Raw genomic sequence first — 13845 nt, 5'->3', positions numbered from 1 at the left:
GGAGGAAGATTTTGAAGATTTTACCATTTTTTCAGTATTCAGTTTGTAATGAAGATCAATCCCTATGTTTTGTTGTGAAATAATCTTGGTGTACTAATTTATTTCTTGTGGATGGCCAGGTCATGCAGAGCTTTCTTTCTAAAATGACTTACCCTTCAGCAAATGTCATAACTGAATGATCTCAATATCTTACTAATTAAGTTTCTATTCTTTAAATTTGGAATGCAAACTTGGAGTCACTAAACATGTAGTCAGTGTCTTTTTCTCTGGCTTAGTGCCAGATCTGTGGGTGTAGTAGACTATGAAACATATTTATACACATTTAATTAACCTGTATTCCTTTTGAAGACTATTAAAGCATAATGTTCCTTAAGTCAATGTCAAGAAGGCCCATTAAAGGAAATTAAAACTGGTAAAATACTAACAAGGTAACGATCTCTGCCTTTATTTTTTTATCTGTTTAACCTTTGCAAAATTAATCTTGAAGTATGACGGTATATTGAAATCATCGTGATATTGGCTCTATTTATAGAGACGCTATTAGCAATACACAAAAACCTCACGCTTATGAGAAAAGGGCCTTGCTCTGGGCAATACAGAAGCAGGCATGTCACAGCTGTGATGGTATCAGCTCTGAGTCTGGCTACTGGTGGCTTTGTTTCAATTATTATTTTATATTCATTTGGATGATGCTTTTATCATATTGGTTTTCATTTCTGCTGGGTTAGACAGCTAGGTATTTTACAGAAGCAATCTGAAGGGCATTAATTCCTCAAGGATCCAAAACCAGTACACGTATTTTCTGAACCCACAGTTTTCCAGTTTAGAGTTCTGATTGCTAACCATGACTTCATACCACTGCCAATTAAAACCACACATTTTAAATACCCTAATTATCCTGACAAAATGTTTGTCAAGAGGTTGTGTATTAATTATCAGTGACAAGTATTAACAAATTTTGATAATTTTATATACAGAAATTGTGTAGTGTACATCTTGGCAACAGTTAGAATTTCACTAATGGTGAAAGAAATGAAGTAATGGTACAGTTGTTCTGCACTGATGATATTAGATTTCCCTGTATTTGATGCAATGCAGATATTTCAAGTCAAGGTAATGGTTATACTAAAAAAAGCTTTCATAGTGCACAAATATGAAATGATCATTTGTAGGCTACATGTGCGGAACAGCAGTGAAATGCAAAGAAAGAAAAAAATTAAAATGGTAAAATGTTAAATAATTGCAATTAAACATTATTATTCAATTGACATTAATCAATGGCAAGTGAAAACATTTTAAGTAAAAAAAGTGTCTGGGATTTTGAACCTAATGCTTTATTTATACTATAAATGCAAAGAATGAGAAATAAATACTACTGTATACTACAAAGACAGTGTTTATGTAACACTGGAACAAATACCTGCGTATGTGTACAATGTTGATTTAATTTTGGAATTATACATGCATTTTATTATTATTTTTTTAAATGGGGAAAAAAGGGCTATAAACCAGCTTAGAGCCTATATTTGTCCTGGCTTTTTCAAGACTTTTATGCTCTTGAAGTAATAATGAAATTTGAAATGAGCATGGGTGATTTGTTTTTGCAGGATTTGGCTTTATACAACAGTAGCCAGCTAACCTATCTCTATGCTTGCAGTCTCTGGTTCTGGGCTCAATGTTGTTGAAAGGGAGAGCCATGGGCCCTAATGAGTCTGCTTGGCTGGATGGATGCAAACCAGATGCAGGCTGTCTTTTTGGATGTATGTGTATTTTTGATCTGACGAATAGCAGGAAATAGGAAATTTTGGCCAAAGTCCATGCTTTTAACTAAGTTAGACTCATAGACTAAAGAAAGTTGACACTAGTTGCAAACACAAGTATTGTTGCAGAAAAAATGTCTGAAGCACTTAAGTTTTTTTACAATGCTTTTTGTACTCAGTGAAGTGTAATTTAACATACCAACACTTTCAGTTTCCAGATGGGTGTAGTCTCTGTGGCGAAGTTACAGATATTTACATATGCATTTAAGGCAGAATCTCCACTATGTTCAAATTCCAAGTTAATTTCAGGCTTCAGAGTGATTACCCACTGAAGGATATCCTTAGAGTCTTTCCTTAAGTAGAGATATCATTGTCTATCCTTAATTAGAAGGAAATAATTTCCGTGTTCTAAATTATATATATACAAGTTTAAAGTAGGTGCACTAGTTAGCATGCAGTACTTAGTCTTCTGCACTCAAATGAAATTCAAAACCTTTTTTGTCACTAGTTATTCACTACTTGACATTTATTTATTTGTATCCACAGGTAATTATTATAATTGGGTGGTGGGGGTGGTGTCAGGAAATCATTCTGGTTCTGCTCTTGGCCAAAGAGTGCGAAAAGGCCTGATTCCAAGGTTTAACAATCCAGCTTTAACCCCTGACCCTCTGAGGCTGTCATAACATGTAGGGGTTATATTCCAAAAGACACGAATGTTAGATTTTTTTTTAAAGTGCCTTGGATATGTTGGGTTCCTGCCAAAGGCATGCTGCCAAAGAATGTGTTTATAGTTCTGTGTCCCAGCGTCCGCTGATTGGGCTAATTCAACTAAACAGTTTCTCTAAGAGCATTAAACTCAAAAATGGGTCTCTTGCTCTCTGCAGGAAGATCTGCCTTCACTGTAAGTGCTCGCGGGAGGAGCATGTTGTTGCAGTCATGCCTTTAGAAATGGAGAAGACTGTGAGCAAACTCATGTACGACTTCCAGAGAAACTCCACATCCGACGACGACTCCGGCTGTGCCCTGGAGGAATATGCTTGGGTCCCCCCCGGATTAAAACCAGAACAGGTACCCCATTTTCAGGGATTTGATTTTAAATAGGTTTCAAGTGGAACAGTTGGCTTTGTTAAGAAGTGCGAAATGAGTGCCCTAGAAAATATATTTTCCCTTTATTGTAACTATGTTTTGGAGCTTAAAAAATATACACATCGGTGCTTTATTGGAGTATTTGTACAAGAGATGTGAAGTAAAATGTTCTTGAAGTAATAAGACCAGGCTTTTGGTTTTGTAAATTGTAGGCTGCTGAGCTGTATTTCTCTATATGATGTGTTTAAAAAGAAAGTGCTTCATGTTAAGTTATTGCTCTTTCTTTTGAGATGCACCAATTGTTTGCAATAAAAAAACTTATTTTATTTACAGATTCACATTTCATTCTGTTAATTACCTGGCTGCCCAGTTTTATTACCTAGCTAATGAGTGGGGTCAATAATTCAGACTCCTTAGAGTCTGCACATGTATTGCATGCACAGTTTTAGCCTTTTTCAAAGGTCATCCATGGGTTCAAGTTAATTACATAGTCATGAGACTGCCGTGCTGAGCACAAGAGCCATTCAGAGATTGAAGAAATCTGATTATTTATGGAACATATTACAATAGCCCCAATTTGAGAAAATTCCTTGAGTAATGAATTAAGATAACCTGAGGATTTTCTTTACTTGGATGTGTTTATTGAGAGTGACATTCAGTACAGTGCTTCTTCATTTAGGTAGTCATTGGTCTCATCTACATTTTAGCAGTTTGAAACTACTTTGATACTGTGCAGCTACAGATTATTAGTCAAATCTTGGTCTGTGGTCTGTAAATAACTGCTTTATTTGTTAGCAGTGCATATTTAATTATTAAAATCCTTCACCACTAGAGACTGTGCATATTTAGATAATGGCAGTTTGAAAAAGCCAAAGTCAATTAAAAACATATTACGGAGAACATGCAGTGTATTATCAGGTGAGAAAAAAGTTCATTTTATATTTGCTTCTAAGAAACTGAAAATTATGTATTTTAACAACTAATCTCAAATTGATCTTAAGTTTCATAATGAGCATGTGAAAATCTTACTACCAGAAGATATTAAGAAGTATTAATTTCACTACATGGAATCTCATAGTAATGTTAATTTATACTTGTATAATCCTAAACGTAGTAAATAATTTTATTTCTAATTTTTTCTCATCATTTTTGTAACTGAGCAAGTTGTAATGAGACATTTAAGAAACAAATTTCTGTAGAAGCAATTTGCCCAAAACACTGAATAATTCTGCTTTTCGTAGAACAGATGCAAACAGTAACTATCTCATTCAGCCAAACCTCCACTTCCTCTCAGATTTCTAGTATTCCTTTCTGTGTGGAACAGGCAGTGGAAAATCTTTTCGGTTTCAGTGTAGGCCAGCATCTCATTCCTGTGCACCTTGGGACTCTTGTCTGGGTGGGTCACCTCATCTGGTTCTATTCAAAGTATATTTTTAACAACATAATTGCTGGAACAGAAAAAAATGGTGGATTTAGTGAGTTTGTATTCTGATGTGGCTCCTAATGTGCTGCATTGTAAAGCTACAAGCATTTTCTGATTTTGCTGGAATCCAAATGTTTCCGGTTCTGCTGTTAAAAATGTGCCTCGTTGAATTTTTTTGAGTCTTGTCTCATTTAATTATTTTCACTGTTTATTCCACTTGTATGAAAATGCCTTTGATAGCTCTGAAGTATTATTTTTCATGTATCCTCTACAAGTGTAATGTAGGTTGCCCATAATGTATGCCACTCAGGAAACTGTTGAAGGGGTTTGCATTGGCATCTGAGCTGTGAACCCACTGTCCTTCATAAACCAACCAAAGCAATCCCAACAGGGGATCTTAAAAAATCCTAAGAAAATCAGTATCAAAATATTTTACAGCAGCCTTTCATACTTGCCCAAACTGTGTATGAGACAGTTTGACCATTTGTGTGCTATCTTAGTAAGAAATGTTTATTAAAAAGAGTATTAACTTGGTAATATAGAAGATTTCTCAATCAGCTCAGCTTTTAAATGTACTTTATGAAGTATGATTTGTATATTTTGCTTATGCATATGTTTCCTGCTCCAGATGTTTTTCCATATATATTTTTTATAAACCTGTGCCTTCTTAGCTTTCTCTCATTAACCAGAAATGACCAACCTCTGTGAGACAGCAAACTGCAAGTCCCTATGCCCCCAGAGTGTTGGAAAGCTTTGGCTCTGAAAATACATCATAGATTACATAAATTTGGAACTGAATTGCAGCAAAATATTTGACCCCTTCAATTGTCTTTTGCATTGAAAAATCTTTAATTCAAGAATAAAAACTCTGCCTAAGCACTACAGGGGGAAGGGAACTCTCAGCACAACAGAGACTCCTGTGACTTAAAGGCCACCTGCAGGTTTTGTAGTGATGTCAGTGAGGACGCAATTCCCACAGCTGGTACTAAGTCGCCTGTACAGTAGCTTAGGCTCTGTACAGTACAGGAGTCGTTGCAGTGAGACAAGATGGAAACTGGTGATTACAGGTTAGGTGGAGACGATGTGGAAAATGGGAAAAAAGGATTTAGAAATGTACAGTTTACAATCCACTGCTGTCATTTGGGCAGGTTTGTTATAGATGAGACAGAAACCAAAGGTCCTGTGATCAGTGAGTCTGCAGCAGCAGCTGCCAGTAGTGCTCTGTAAGTTGCTTTGGAAACAGTCTGGTAAATTACTTTTCTTATTAATAATGCTACTGTTATCACATAAAGCAAAGAAATATGCAATGAAGTAGTTCAAGAAGGTAGCTTCGTCCGCATGCGTAAGCTGCGAAGGAGCCAGAAAAGGTTTATTTCATGCTGAAAAGAGAAGAAATGCAACATTTTGGCTGTGGAGCCTTCTTTGGGTGTTTCACAGACAGCTCCACAGCCAAAACGTTGTGTTTCTTTTCCTCTCTTTTCAGCATGGAATAAACCTTTACTTGTTCCAATGAAATATGGGGTTACATGAATGTGATATAGACAGAAATGAGCAGTAAGTAGTGAATTTCAGAATCAAGCAGACCATCCTATTTTGTACACTACCATATATCACTTCTTGGAGTGGTTTAGCCCATCTGCCTCCCCTACACATTCCTTTAGTGTTAGCCTTATTTTCTCTCAAGTCTTGCCATTTAAACGCATAAACATCTCTGCCTGGCAACAACTGTAGCCTTGTTTCATCTCTGGCACAATCACTGTCTCAGCACATTAAAGGGACTTTTTCATGCTTTAAAAACTGAATCGGCAGCTTATGAATTTGTGCATTTGGAAATGTGGTGGCAGTTTTGAATAAATATACTCCAGTAATGTAGACATTTTCTTGAAACACAGGAGAAAGTCTTAGAATCATGCCCAAACAGGCTAACTGTCTTCTTGATATAACTACACATTCATATCTGTCTTCTGGGTTATTCAGTTGGAGGAAAAATCCATATCTAAATGACCAGTGAATCTGCTGAATAGGGCTTTTTTTTCAAACTGAACCAATGCCTTGCATTATCGGTATTCAAAAGGAAGCAGATCAAACAATTTTTCACATTTAAATTCTTTTGGTGTGTGGAACAAGCTAACGAGCCACGTGATTTAAGCTGATACTGACTTCTCTAAAGAAACAGCTGTATGAGATCCTTGGATCACTTAACTACTAAGTACCAAATAGCCTACATGGACTGAATGGCCTCCACTTGTTTGTAACCATTCCCATTTGAAACGCAGACAAATACAAGTTAGCTGCCATTGCTTTAACTATCCAGGCTTGTTCATATTTCTTCTGCCGCTTTACATAAAAGATTAGCCTGTAATTAGCCTGTCAACTGCTTCTGCAGCGAACAGCTCCACATTGATCTTGTGTTTTATAGGCGCAGTCTGTATTTTTGTTAAAGCCAGCACTGATTTCTCTCCAGGTGCACCATTATTACAGCTGCCTTCCTGAGGACAGGGTTCCCTATGTTAACAGCCCTGGTGAGAAGTACAGAATCAAACAGCTTCTTCATCAGTTGCCTCCACACGACAATGAGGTAAATGTTCCTTTCACAGCCTGCAGTGGAAACTATTTTTTCTTGTTATGAAGGTAAAACCAATGAAAGAAGAATGGCATCTTGTAAAGACTTAATAAAGTAATATTCATGACTAAGATGTAAGTTAATATGTACTACACTGAACACTCCTGTTTTTCCAGGTTTCCAGATTTCCACATATGCTGGATGATGAAATCCAGTTTGTTTATAATAGGTTTACTTACAAAGTGTCCCGGCAATATGCTGTGTGGTTGAAAGAACTGTTATTAGATTTTTTGTTATCATTTATTATTTAACGAGCAAGTACCCAAATATAAATTACAGTCTGTTGCATAAATGTTTTACATGCAATATGAATAGTGTGATCTGGTTAAATTCTTCCCAAAATGTTTTGTACAGCAATCATAGGCGATCTTCGTTTTCAGCAGGACTTGAATGTGGTGTTTATTTTATCACAATGGTACCTCCTTGAAGCAATTTCAGACTTTTATTTAGTCATTCTGTCACTATGTTGGCTTCATTTGTTCATTGACACTAGTTTTCTTGTCTTTTTGGTTTTAGGTGCGGTATTGCAACTCTTTGGATGATGAAGAGAAAAGGGAGCTGAAACTGTTCAGCAACCAGAGGAAAAGGGAGAACTTAGGACGAGGCAATGTGAGACCTTTTCCTGTGACGATGACTGGTGCAATCTGTGAGCAGGTAATGCCTTGGTTTGCACACATTCCATAGTGTCCAATATATATATCAGAATGAATATCAGAATTCATAAATGGAATTCTATGCACAGTGCGAGCACTGTGACACTTCATTGTTCTAAAACTCATTTGTATTATTTGACCCAAGGCTTATACTGTATATGAATTAAGACAATGACAATGCTAAAATCTGAAACCATGATGAATGTTCTTCCTTTGTGTCAGTTACCATTTGGGTAGCCCTTGTAATATGCATATTGTTGTTTGTTAATATTTTTTGTTTGACAGCTTTTAAATTAATTTAGAATCTTAAATATTCCTTTACCTTTACAGTTTTCAACAATGTGAGAAAGAATGCAAAACTGCATGTAATAACGGAACTGCTGCATGTTATTGGTAATACCGTGAATTGGCTTGATAAGATCATGCATTTGGAGTGACAAGTAAATTATATATCTGTGTAGGCAGGATTTGTTTTACTGGCAGCATATCTCTGCTGTGTTCCTTTTATTATATCAGAACAGATGTTACAGGAACAAATGTACAATTTTGGCTTTGCTGGCACCTGCTGTTTCTTTTTTTATCAAAGGATTTTACAGTAAATCCCTTTATCTGTGACAGATAGGAGTGTTTTTTTGTAATCATGTAAACCTGTCAGAAGCAGAAAAGAATGCTTTAAAAAAATGTTTCCCACAAATGTACCTGATTAGGTTTTAATGTAATCACTTCCAAGTTTTTATTGTAGTTTGATCACATGTAGAGCTCAAGAGCTTAGAGCAGTATCAAATGCTGCGTTCTAAGTTCGTTTCTTATTGATATGTGTGGATCAAGAATGTGGATCAGCATGATACTGTATAACAAGGCTTAGAGTTGATTGCACTTTTTTTTCACTCCCATAATATGCTCAAAAAGTAGATCCTGTATTTGGTGTGCAGATATGTCCTCATGTGTACAGTTTATTTCTTTTTCTCTCTCATGAAATAGTGTGGTGGGCAAATTAATGGAGGTGACATGGCCATCTTCGCATCACGAGCTGGGCATGGAGTTTGCTGGCACCCTCACTGTTTTGTATGCAGCATATGTGACGAGCTCTTGGTAGATCTCATTTATTTCTATCAAGACGGGAAGATATACTGTGGCAGGCACCATGCTGAGCGCCTCAAGCCCAGATGTGCAGCCTGCGATGAGGTAAGGACTGGAATGAGTAAAGCTCTGATCCTGAGCAGACCCTCCAGCCTTCCAGAGGGACAGGGTTGACAGACCCATTTTGTGCTGCAGATTTTCATTTTGCTTGCAGTGTACAGGATTAGAAATTAGCTGCGACCCAGAATTGGGCCAACGATTAAACTGAATCCTGTCTTGTTTTGCAGTTTTCTTTGTTCTTTGAAAATTCCACTTCTCAGTTAATGACCTGCATACTTAAATGCAAAGGGGAAGCTTATCACTGTGTTAATGAGTCTTGTAACAAAACACCTACTGTATATGATTATTAGTAGTATTCCATGCATCAGTATATATATATATTAGAAACTGAGAAAGGAATACATTGCTTTGATTTGATTGATTTTGTATAGAAATCACCCTTCCAAGTATAGCCTTTTTTAAAATTGGATTATAAACCTAAAATTCAAGCAAATATATATGCGTCTGAACAACATCTGAATATTGTTGAATTACACTCCTGAGCCTGTGAACTCTCTTGTCACTTGCTGTTTAAGTAGTAAATATTCCCTTATCACACTGCTGCAATGAGATATAACCTGGAGGTCAGTCATGCATTCTTTGTCTTGCAGATCATTTTTGCAGATGAGTGCACAGAAGCAGAAGGAAGACACTGGCACATGAAACACTTCTGTTGCTTTGAATGCGAAACTGTTCTGGGCGGCCAGCGGTACATAATGAAAGAGGGAAGGCCCTACTGCTGTAGCTGCTTTGAGTCTCTCTATGCAGAGTACTGTGATTCATGTGGTGAACACATAGGTAAAGCCTAGTTTCTCAACAGTTATTTTTTTTCTGCATTTGTCTACTTATTTAATTTTACCTTACCTGTGGTAGATGTCCATTCTCAAATAAAGAAAAAAAGTGTTCTTACAACACGTGTTTCCAACAATGGAATAATGAGGTATCCTGTTCAGGGCTTCACTCATCAGATATATGTGCGAGTTTAAACTGTACGTAAAATTTTTTTACAAGCCTGTGCTATGCATCATTAGTTCTTAAAATTCAAATCCCTTACCCCTTACTGACCTAATCAGTTTCATTGGAAGAGTGGAATCTAATCACAAATAATGAAAATCTCCCATAAACACGTGTTCCAAGAAACGAAATATTGTAGACTCCTGCAACAAAATTGCCAGTTAGACAGGATACAAAACGTATTCAGCTAAAACTGATTAGAAATTGAAACCAGAAGAAAACAAGCTCTAAACCAGATGTGATCTGTTAAGGACCAAGTTTTTTTTTCATTCTGGCACAACAAGAAAACATACTTTAAATGCAGTGTGTTCTTTTATCATTTAAACATCTTGCATAGTTACAGATTTTTCTCCTTAACTCTCAAATACCAGCAGCCTTTTGGGAATATACAATACATTATTTTATACATTAGCGTGATAGAATTATTTTTATTGTTATGGAATAAGTAAGATTTGCATAACTTTAGGCATGCAAAAGATTAGTCACAGTGCATTGCATTTTTGATTACTGTATTCAGTAGGATTTAGGAGGATTGCTTAAAAAAAAGCCAACCAGAGGTCTCAGAAATAAAGTGGGGCAAGATTTCCCGTCTTCTTCTTTTGTATTTGTTTTTAGAAGTGTAGTCTGTCAAAGTCTATTAACGAGTATTCTTCAGCGGTTTCATGTATTTAATAGGATACATCCAGCAATAGGATACTTCTCAGCATTTGCTTCAGACTTTTAGTTTGTGCAGGTTCTCAATTTGACCTTCATTTTCTTTGCTGTATCAGGCATTGATCAAGGCCAGATGACGTATGATGGTCAGCACTGGCATGCTACAGAGACCTGTTTCTGCTGCGCACGCTGTAAGAAGTCCCTGTTAGGCCGCCCATTCCTGCCTAAGCAAGGTCAGATCTTTTGCTCCCGGTCCTGCAGCGTAGGAGAAGATCCCAATGGCTCTGATTCCTCGGATTCTGCATTCCAGAGTGCAAGGTCAAGGGAATCCCGCCGGAGTGCCAAAATCGGAAAAAACAATGGAAAGCAGGACACGAGGCTATCGGCGCCATTACTTGCAGCTTCGTCGAACAGATTTTCAACTGATATCGACCCCCTTTCTTTGCAAATGGACTTGCTCAGTCTTTCTAGCCAGGCACCTAGCTTGAACCGGGATGCCCAAGTTTGGAAGAGCAGGGAGGAGCTGTACCAGTATGACAGTAAAACTGAGCAGACAGCAAGCCCTCTCCAGCTTCTCAGCCAGTGCAATGTGAGAACAGCCTACAGCTCCGCACAGAGTCCTGGGAACCCACCAGACGCCTGGGCCCAGGAGAACAGCGGTTCAAAGAGAGCTTCCACTTCAGCTGGGCAAGGGCATCCCGATAACTGGATCCACGAGGGCAAGGATGACTATTTTTCACCAAAGCTGAAAGTACAGGATAGTTTTGGCGAAGTTTCCAACCATGTGTTTCCGGAGAAAAGAACAGTGAGCCTCCACAGTTATGAGAGAGAGAGAGAAATGGGGCCCCAGCAGGGCCGAACACGGAACCCTATCAGTGCACTTAGCTTTACTGAGCAACTTACGCCCATGGAGCAAACTCCTAGGGGATCTATGGAGTCTCTTGCTCTGTCCAATGCAACAGGTATTCTCCTTTTCTTTGTAATGTATTATAACAATATGGATTTGGTTTCTTTTAATCAAATAACTATTCTACTTCCCACCATAGTCAATTTCAAATATATGCATAATATAAACAATAGAACTGTTCAATTAAAATATTTACTTGTTTTCTTTGTGAGTATTAGTTGATTGATTGGACAGAAGATTTGTGTGGTCTGAAGGAAGTAGACTTACACAGTAATATGTTCATAAACAGAAGAAAATGATAGTAGCCTAAGGATCCACAAAATTAACGTGATATTTACTGTGAACTTACTGTGAACAGGGTGATATCTCTTTTGCTTTGTGGCTATTTTTAATTTTATCCCAATAATGTACAGAGATGGTTAGAAAAAATGAACAAGTTTTGGAATTTTTTTTTGAATTCTTGGTTGATTCATTGCATTTTTTCTGTTTAGATACTTGACTGCTATTTAAATACCACTGTTGTTAAAGTCATTCTCTTAGTTATCTAGAAATGATAAGCATTATTTCATATGATTATTTTGCCAACTTCTAGTTATTACAAATATGTAATATATTTTGTTGATTAGCAGAGATAATTGTTCCTTAATTAGTCCCATTTCAGTCTTTTAGTCTTTGTTTACAGAATTCATTTGAAATGTCTAGAAAGAAAACTATTGTATTGCTAAAGAAAGGGTTTGAATAGTGCCACTAGGGAAAACATTAGTTAAAAACTAAATAAGACACTAATTAGGTAAAAGAATAACAGTGGTTTACAAAATAAACCAAGTCCCATATTAAAAACAACTATAGGTATATTTTAATTAGAATCCGAATGGCATTGATGTTGTTGAAAAGTGCAAATTGTAATTAAAATTATTTATTTAGGAACGTCAGCAGATGGAGGAACCAAACGCCAGGAGCATTTGTCCAGGTTTTCGATGCCAGATCTAAGCAAAGACTCCGGCATGAACGTATCAGAAAAAAGTAACATGGGGACCCTGAACTCCTCAGTTCAGTTCAGGAGCACTGAGTCGCTCAGAAGCTTAAACTCCGTGCAGCCCTACCAGGACCTGGGGCAACCGGCTGAGAGACTGAAGTATCCTGCACAGTACAGGGAATCTCAGGCTTTGTCCAGGCTGGCACAAGGCTTTACCTTCGAGGCAGAAGATCCTGTTAACCTGGTGAGCAGTGCCAACAATACCAGGCTGCCACCGATGAGCGAAAGAATGCGGAGGCGGGCGAACGAACAGGAGGAGAGCCGCCGCCACCACCACCACCACCACCACCATCGCTCGCGGAGGTCTAGGCGCTCCCGCTCGGAGAACGCCCTCCACCTTGCTGCCGAAAGACGCGGTCAAGGGAGGGACAGGCCTCAGCTGCATATCCGCGAAGACTACGATCAGTTTGCTGCTGCCAGAGGAGGGAGAGATTTGTTAGGGAATGGTTACAAACAGGAGCCCTACAGGCAGTGTCCGCGGACCACTTCGGACTTGACGCTTCAAAACCCCATGGGCCATCGGCTGGGGCCTTACTTCGATGACTATGACGACGACGACTGGTGCTCCACTTGCTCGTCCTCCTCGGAGTCGGAGGACGAAGGCTACTTCCTGGGCGAGCCCATTCCCAGGCCCGTTCAGCTCCGGTACCTGACCAGTGACGAGCTGCTCCACAAGTACGGCTCGTCAGGGCTCGCAGGCTCTGCCACGCTGGGCGGCCGGGGCCAGCTGCACACTAGGAAGAGGCGAAAAAGCAAGAACTGCATCATTTCGTGAAGGTCTGTGGGATGGCGAGACTATTCCAGCTGGGAATGTCGGCTTGCACAACTGCACTCCAACGGTTTGTTCATAAAGTACAATTTCATCTTAAAAGCATCAACAACTTGGAAATAAATTTAATATTGTATGGTCCACAATGGGTTTTGTGACTGATATTACTGTAACCGTTGATAACACAAACATTTTGCATGTTTCCCATTAACTATTCAATTTATATAACTTCATGTAATGTATTCTTGCACACAACTTAAAACTGCCAACATTTAGCCATGGAAGTATACAGTAGCAGTATGGTTTTTGTTGTTTTTGAAACGTTTTCAGCAACAGTAATGTTCAGTACAGTTCTGCCTTTTTGCAAAATGTATGGTTTTACGTATTTAGCATTTTAATTTAATTCTATGAATTGTACATAAATTCACTAAGTTAAGGACATTTTAGTGTATATATTATGTAAATGAGGTACTACATATTTTTATATTTTGTATTGATAGAAGCATTTCTGTATTATATAATGTAGCAATAGAAGGAAAACATGCATGTTTATTTGATCTTGTCTTGAATCAGAATTAAACAGTATTTCAATGAACTGCTGTTGGGCTGTTTTTTCTTTAGAACATTATCTTTTCTTTCTGTTTCATATTTGGTTTTTAAACAGGAATAAGATGGGAGAGATATGTTTGCATGTGCTTGCACACAAAGAAATACAGTTAAAACCCATCTTTTCTACCACAA

At 37.9% G+C, this 13845-nt stretch overlaps 1 protein-coding gene across 7 annotated transcripts in view; it reads left to right on the top strand.

Annotated features, from left to right (window-relative positions):
• prickle2b (prickle homolog 2b) overlaps nt 1-13699 on the top strand; it is a 90340-nt gene extending 76641 nt beyond the window's left edge. For 6 of the 7 annotated variants that reach the window (XM_069189339.1, XM_006630627.3, XM_015347274.2 and 3 more), the window contains 7 exons: nt 2645-2828; nt 6734-6847; nt 7409-7546; nt 8527-8730; nt 9336-9522; nt 10509-11354; nt 12224-13699. In XM_069189339.1, the coding sequence (XP_069045440.1) occupies nt 2697-2828; nt 6734-6847; nt 7409-7546; nt 8527-8730; nt 9336-9522; nt 10509-11354; nt 12224-13110 (2508 nt within the window). In that variant the 5' untranslated portion in view covers nt 2645-2696 and the 3' untranslated portion in view covers nt 13111-13699. Of the gene's footprint in view, nt 1-1684; nt 1761-2644; nt 2829-6733; nt 6848-7408; nt 7547-8526; nt 8731-9335; nt 9523-10508; nt 11355-12223 lie in introns of those variants that run through there. The other variant, XM_015347272.2, reaches the window with a different exon arrangement.
• Nucleotides 13700-13845: the final 146 nt, after the last annotated feature.

This window comes from Lepisosteus oculatus, chromosome 4 (genome assembly GCF_040954835.1).
Source record: "Lepisosteus oculatus isolate fLepOcu1 chromosome 4, fLepOcu1.hap2, whole genome shotgun sequence".
Taxonomy (NCBI): domain Eukaryota; kingdom Metazoa; phylum Chordata; class Actinopteri; order Semionotiformes; family Lepisosteidae; genus Lepisosteus; species Lepisosteus oculatus.
Note: the sequence above shows the minus strand (reverse complement) of the source record. Positions and strands in the feature narration are given on the sequence as shown.